Below are 7649 nucleotides of genomic sequence, written 5' to 3'. Positions count from 1 at the left end.
ACGTAGGACCTAATAGCTAAAACAAGTTTACCTAACCTATTACTATAAGTTATCACTTATCTAATTATCTACTAGATATTATCACTTCATTAAAGTAACCTTATCTCATTAGCTAATAGAAAAAAACTACAAATATGTACATTATCGCCCTAATTATTTACCTTATGTAATCACTTAGCTAATTAGCTAGTTGAAGTTCCAACCAAGCTAAATGAGCTTTAGCTAATTAGCTAGTTGGAAGTTCCAACCAAGCTAAATGAACTTTAGCTAATTAGCTAGTTGGAAGTTCCAACCAAGCTAAATGAGCTTTAGCTAATTAGCTACTCTAATTGTCATTTATATAATTAACCATTAATAGACAATATCAATTAGATAATTAGCTATTAGACCATAGCTTCAAGCTAAATCAATGTAAAATAACTGTAAAGAAAATTATAGAGAGTGTAGATGACCTTGTGCAATGGAAGGAACTATGTGTGTAAGACGAACACACACACACACACACACACACACACACAAAGAGAGAGAGAGAGAGAGAGAGATAAGAAGTATATAATAGAGAGGTGAGGAAGTTGGGTTTCGAACCCACAACGCAGTGCTTGTAGTGCTAATAACTTACCACTAGGGTAAGGCAACTACGAGAGAGAGAGAGAGAGAGAGAGAGCCGGGGGGGGGGGGGGGGGGGGGGGGGTTGGCATCTAGTGAATTAAGTAATTACGAAGTATATAATAGAGGTGAGAAATTTGGGATTTGAACCCAAGTCGTAGTGCTTGTAGTGTAACAACTTACCATTAGGGTAAGCTAATTACGATAAAAAAAAAACACCAAAAGACAAAGAGAGAGAGAGATGAAAAGAGAGAGACTTGGTGCTCCTTGTTTGATTAACTTGTTTGCTTCCACTCCCCTTGGGCTACTTCGATCGATTGATTGGTTGCTATGTTGTGTTGTACTCCCCCTCAAGCTCGCTATGCGGCTAGCATTAGACCAAGGTCTGTCATGAATTGCTGAGCTTCTCGACTCCTAAGGCTTTGGTGAAGATGTCAACGATTTGAAGGTTTGTGTTGATGTGTTGCAGGTCGACATCTCCAGCCTGAACGCGCTCTCGGATGAAGTGATAATGCACTTTGATATGCTTCATGTGCTTGTGGAACACTGTGTTCCTAGCCAAATGAATATTGCTCATGTTGAGTAAAGGAGGATTGGGTCCTTGATAGGAACGCCCAAATCCTTCAATATTCTTTTCAGCCATATGGCTTCACATGCGGCGACGGTTGCGCCCCTATATTCGGATTCTGTGCTCGACAATGCAACTATCGACTGCCTTTTGCTGCTCCAAGAGATGGCTCCGTTGCCGAGGGAGAAGGCAAATCCCGAAGTCGATCAACTGTTAGCCTTGTAGTCGGCCCAATCTGCATCTGTGTACCCGTCGAGTCGAACGATCGTGTTCGACTTATACATGAGGCCACAATCCATCGTCCCATTCATGTACCTAAGTACTCTCTTAGCGCAATCCAAATGAACATCCCGAGGTTTTTGCATGAATTGGCTAAGCAGTCCGACCGGATAGCTAAGGTCGGGTCGTGTGATGGTAAGATAGATTAAGCTGCCGATACTGAGTAGGCCCACACTCTTTTGTTCCAGAGTCGGCATTGAGCTTTAGGTTTCGATCGAGAGGGGTTGACACAGGTTTGCACTCACTCATCCCAAACTTGTAGAGCAAGTTGAGAATGTAGTGTTATCCTGACTTGTGTCCGAATTATTTCTATACAGAGGAAGTAATGGAGCTCGTGCATGTCTTTCATTTCAAATCGACCAGACAAGAGCGATTCGACTCTATTGATATTGATCAAGTTTTCTCCTTGGATTACCAAATCATCCACATACAAGATGATCATAATTGGGCTTCCAGAATTGTTGCTCACATAGAGGGAGTTGTCTTATTTTGACATTCAGAAGCTGATTTGGTGACGATACTAGGTGATCTTCGAATGTTGGCTTCTTGATTCTGTACAATAGCTTCTTGAGTCGGCAGACTGCGGTCAGATGCTCGGTCGATTTGAAACCAGGTGGTGGATTCATGAATCCTCTTCTAATTCGCCTTAAAGAAAAGTGTTCTTCACTTCCATTTGATGGAAGTGTTACACTCTCGCAGCTACGAGTGCAATGACTGTCCACACAGTCGTCATCTTTGCCATTGGGGCAAAGGTCTCCTCATAGTTGACTCCGTGTGTTTGAGTGTATCCCCCTCTTAATATGTCATCACATCTTGAAGGAATCACACTATATGCAACGCATGTGAAGAGCAAGAGAAATAGACTAGGTGGTAGAGGATGACAATCATCGAATGGCAGGAGATGTAAACGTGCCGACACAAGATGGCGGCGAGCAATGGCAAACGGTGACAACCGATGATGGCAACAACTAACAACAATGAGGTAGGGAATATTCAATTTATGTTTTTATTCCTCTTCCTTGGGTGTCATCTGGTGGACGGAATGTTGGCCTTGGTTGAGGTAGCAGGTTCGACTCCCATTGTCCGAACAATTTCTGGGTACATAGAGCTGGGAGGTTGGAATCGAGATCCAAAAATTCCATCACAACCGTCAAGATGAAATTCATGTTGGTGTAGTGAGTTTGCTAAGATGACAATTTGAGTTCCGCATTTTGTCAATTAAGCCCGAATTCGTGGAACTACACGTCCCAAGCTCACATTTCCAAGTCGAAAATTCCATCACAATCCCTATTTGAATACGATTAATACTAGATAATAGATAATTGAAAGTAGTTATAAATGAATACTAAAACACTAAATAAATTAAATTGATAGGTTGAATCAAATACAATGAGATTTACTTTGTTAATAGGATGGTTAAAAATGAAAATTTTAAGATAAATTGTTAGAGATAGAGAATTCATGGAGCTTTGAGAGGAAATCTTTGAGTTTTGGTGCAATGTCACAACAGACAACAACCACGTCGCCTCTTATCGTTGCCCTTCCTTGATTCACAATCTTGAGTCTATTCAGAATTCTAGTAGTGCTTCTGACTTGATCCGAAATCGCCCTTCGCAATGAGCTTTCCTCACCCTTTTATAGGCCTTTGAGCACCGCACGAAAATAAACATAATGCGTGCAATTTTCTTTATTTAGCATGCACCTCGCTTTTCATTTCCACCTTACATGCATTCTTTTTCCTCAAGCACCAAATGCGAGGAGAAATGCCGATCATAATATCTCCATCCATTCATCTTATTGATGTCCACTTGATCTTCTTTAGTCCAAACAAGACTCAAACCCTTGACCTTCCATTCACAGTATCATTCATTGTATAAACTCTTATGAATTGAGCTAAGCCCTTTTATTATATTTAATTTCATAACATTCCATGTCCCTCTTCTCATACCCTTGTGTTGCCCTATCCTTCAACCATTTAGATATACCGAGTTTGACTTCTCTCCTCATGTGCATTTTCCACATCTGAAAATTTCATTAATGGAGAGAAGGTCCCCTACATTATCATTTTGATGAGTTTATTAAGGGTTTCAAGTTTGTTTTGGACATATGGATGGTGTGAGAACCACCATCAATAAATTTCGAAAGTTACAAGGAGATAACCCAACCTCAAACTATGCCACATGCGTAGGAGGGCTTTGAGGCATTTTCAGGAAAAAGGCCCACATGCGTCCTGGGTTGAGCTGGAGTTGGGTCATTTAAGAAATAAATTAGTATGTTTAGAAGATAAGATCTTTCACATAAAGTTTCATGTTGCTCCTACAAAGTGGATTCGATAAGTTGATAATGTTAATTTTGAATTTTTTGCATATTATAAAGGTGGTCATTCAAGTAGGTGTATGAGACAATTTCAAGGGGAAGATGGGTCTATTACAAAGGATGCTAATGAAATGGGAGACATTGCTACAAATTTTTATAAAAATATACTAATAGCCCAACAATAACTCAAAAAAAGAAAAGTAGTTTTGGATTGTTTGGAACATAAGGTCTCAAATGAGATGGCTGAAGCATTGGCAAAGGAAATATCTTCTGTAGAGGTAAGAGTTGCATTGTTGGATGTTCGGAAGAATGTATGCCCAAGAACTAATGGATTATCACTAGAATTCTTTCTAGAGTATTGGGATGTTATAACTGATGTTATGGGCCATCTAGGTCTTCCACTTGCCTAGGTTAAAGCTATTTTGCATTATATAATTCAATATCTAGTTGAGTTCTTGTTGGAGGAGAACTAGGTAATAATTTCCTGATTACTAGATCGGTGAGACAAGGATGTCCTTTGGCTCCATATTTATTTCTATTCGTAGGAGAAGCCTTTAGTGCATTCTTGAATAAGAACATTGTATCTCTGAAAGGTATATAATGGCAAGGTGTGGATGAGGTTGTGTTAGACTATGAATTTGAAGATGACACAACATTGTATGTCGTAGGAGATGACAGAAATCTCTGATCCATGATTTCTGTGCATTTCAGGTGCTATTATTAATTGCCATAAATTGGTGGGATTTTGGGTTGGGGAAGGGATGTTGGATTTCGTTGGATGCCTTTTTTGAAAGTTACAAGGCTGTGATTTCTTAAGTTCAACTTCAAATAAGGATTCAAAGGTTTCCTAAAATGTAAAAAATTGCCTTAAAATGTCTATTTAAGAGAAAATGTTCAACAAAGTGCCATAGATGATAGCCCCAAATCGTTAAGCCATTTAAACTATAATAGTTAAGTTGATAAAAGCTCAACCTGAACTCAACCCAACCAAGATCGAACCATTTCAAAACATTCAAACCTAAATTGTACCGAATTGTTCAAAGAATTAAGTTTTTTTAGCCACGATTTATATGGTTTAGTTCAGCTCAAATTGAATCGTTGTTGATTGCTAGTGCTACCTCCTAGAAGGTTCTACATAACGAATCATTGTCTACACAATGATCATAAAATTTTATATGTTTTTAGAATACCAGTTGGAAAAGTTTCTTTTGCATTTCTATTTCATGATTGTGTCTAGTCCAAGAAGACAAGGAAATTAGGTAGATGCTTTATATTGATGTTCTTATTGACACCCCTCTAGGAGAGCATGCTTTTGCCCATCAAAATGAGATATTTTTAGGTTCCTATTGTTTGCTGCTAATGGCAACTACCGTCTAAAAAACGTTAACAAATCCAATTATTCTTTGATTACATTCGTAATGATTTCACTGTAGATGAATTCATAAAAAAATTCCTAAAGTCATATTGTTCCTGATCATCCCTCGTAATATGTCAAAGAGTTCTTGCAAAGATTATAATCAATTCAGTCATGTGTATTGCAAAGATTATAATCAATTCAATTGGCATGACGATGTGTTTTTTTAAAACTTACTATACATTCATGGTGGTTCTTTCCCAAAGTGTGAGTCTTGCAAGAGTTCTATTGATAGGCCAATAGTCAGTCCCTCTCTATTGAAGGGATTAATATGATCATGGAGAGAGCCCACAAGATGATGATGATCATGGGTGCATGCATGCTCATTGAATGCATGATGCATGCATGCATGCATGCATGATGATGGTGATGGTGATGGTGATGATGGATGCATTCGAGAATACCTTCTTCTTTTGTTGGGATGCAAACAAATGATTTCCTGCAAATGGAAAATAAAAAGTCGTCTCCTGCTTCCAGAATCCTCATCACAATACATATCCAAAGGACAGGCACACACAGAGACAGAGACAGAGACAGAGATAGAGAGTGAATCCGAATTTAGAGCCAGTTGAGAAGAGAAGCGTGTGTTTTGGTTTCCTAGCTATGGCGGAGAAGAACCAGGAAACGCACAAGATCCAATTGCTTTGCTTCTGGTCGAGCCCCTTCTCTCAGAGGGTAGAGATCGCCTTGGCTCTGAAAGGGATCGAGTATGAGAAGCTCCCACAGGATTTGTCTCAGAAGAGCCCCCTCTTGTTGGCTTCCAACCCTGTGTACAAGAAGATCCCTGTGCTCCTCCATGGCGACAGAGCCATCTGTGAGTCCTCCATCATTGTCCAATACATCGACGAAGCTTTCCATGACTACCATCATCGGTTTCTTCCGGAAGATGCTTATGGCCGGGCCACTGCTCGATTCTGGGCCGATTTCGTGGACAAGAAGGTTAGGAATCTATTGTAACATAAAAAAACTCTTCATCTAGAGCTAGATCTGTTAGAGAAGACAGTGAGGGCTCACTCAGTCAAATGTTTTAAGACTATGTGAGGACATTAATTTGGATGCATCCATTTGGCTTAACCCTTAATTTAATCTGACACACAAAACAAATTTGAGAAAGAGAGAGAGAAAGAGAGGGCTCAACTCTTGAAGAATTAACGCAGTCAATGAGATTTGGATGACAATTAATTGTGTTTTCAAGATGAAAGTCTCTTTCGTGATCGGACACAAATCTCTCTAAAATGTTTGAGAACTCTTGGTTTAATTTAAAGGTCATTGGTAATCGGTCTTCTCTCGTTGAAAATCTCATGAAAAATGCTTCGTGACAGGTATTTGAAGGACTATTTGCGGCTGTGAAATCACAAGGCGATGCAAAAAAGGCCGGGGTAGAGAATCTAATGGGCTCTTTGGAAACGTTGAATGAAGCATTGGGAAAGATATCGGGAGGTTTGCCATTCTTCGGAGGGGAGAAGATGGGGCTCGTAGACATAATGTTTGCTCCACTGGTCTGCTTGTACCCGGCCGCCGAAGTGTTGGGAGAGTTTAAGATCCCCTTCGAAGACAAGTTTCCTCATCTCCATGGTTGGCTCAATGCTTTCAAGCAATCATCCATCGCCGCTGTTCTACCCGAAACACAGAAGGTCATTGATTTCTCCATTGGTTTCATGAAGAAGACAACATCATCATAGCTACTTAAATCGATTGTTTAGATCAAACGACTTTTCCGGCCTTAGAGCAAGTTAGAATAAAACAAAAAAAAGGATGTGCTTTGCTTAGTCATGGCAAATTGTGAGCCTTTGCTTTGATCTCTTGGAAGGCATGGCTTAGTTTATTGCTATGATTTGTATTAAGAAAATGTTGGTTTTCTTACTCTTCCACTAGTAGCATCCCTTGCTTTTCTTAGTATATATAGCACAAATTGTTACCATTGACCTTGTGAAGCCATACATTGGGAGTGTGCATGATTTGATCTAAAATAAGAATTTTCATGCACACCAGCCCTACAACCCCATAAGGGACATTATGATAAAATCTTATAATATATGACATTACTGCCCACGAGTCATCTCCTCCTCCGATGTTGTGTTTGATGTAGCTCTAGGTTTTTGGGGATATTGGGGATGGAACTCTTGGATTCCATTAGGGATCGGCAACGGTTCGGTTTAGGCTTAGCCGATTTGGCCTTATCCAAACCAAACCAATTAAGCCTAAACCGGTTTGGGGTTCTCAAACCCGAACCAAACTGATCCTAAACCAGGCTAAATCGGATTGGGAAACGGCTTGAAAACCGGCTTGTCAAATGGTTTGGAAACCTCCCTCCCTCTCTCTCTCTCCCTAGCTCTCTTTTTTTTCCGTAAATAATGGCTTTCATTACGAAACAACAAACACCACCATGACTAACTTACTACAAAGTATAGAACCCTTCTCTCTACGGATCTAAAGAATACTTCGACACCAAACTCAATGCCACCC

At 39.8% G+C, this 7649-nt stretch overlaps 1 protein-coding gene across 1 annotated transcript; it reads left to right on the top strand.

The window, feature by feature from the left end:
- Positions 1-5702: 5702 nt before the first annotated feature.
- Positions 5703-7079, top strand: LOC147865194 (glutathione S-transferase U20-like). Its single transcript, XM_087317969.1, has 2 exons — positions 5703-6122; positions 6506-7079. The coding sequence occupies exons 1-2, from the start codon at positions 5787-5789 to the stop codon at positions 6863-6865; spliced, it is 696 nt and encodes a 231-aa protein (XP_087174095.1). The 5' UTR covers positions 5703-5786; the 3' UTR covers positions 6866-7079.
- The last annotated feature ends 570 nt before the right edge of the window (positions 7080-7649 follow it).

This window comes from Azolla caroliniana, unplaced genomic scaffold (genome assembly GCF_043228905.1).
Source record: "Azolla caroliniana isolate FFs.n. ecotype wild unplaced genomic scaffold, voAzoCaro1.0.p SCAF_4, whole genome shotgun sequence".
NCBI lineage: Eukaryota > Viridiplantae > Streptophyta > Polypodiopsida > Salviniales > Salviniaceae > Azolla > Azolla caroliniana.
This window is presented reverse-complemented; position numbering and strand designations above follow the sequence as displayed.

Excerpts from the sequence above, each read along its gene's own strand:
- LOC147865194 (XM_087317969.1), top strand. The coding sequence starts at position 5,787 with ATGGCGGAGAAGAACCAGGAAACGCACAAGATCCAATTGCTTTGCTTC. Across the intron at positions 6,123-6,505 it reads CCGATTTCGTGGACAAGAAG|GTATTTGAAGGACTATTTGC; the intron begins GTTAGGAATCTA and ends GCTTCGTGACAG.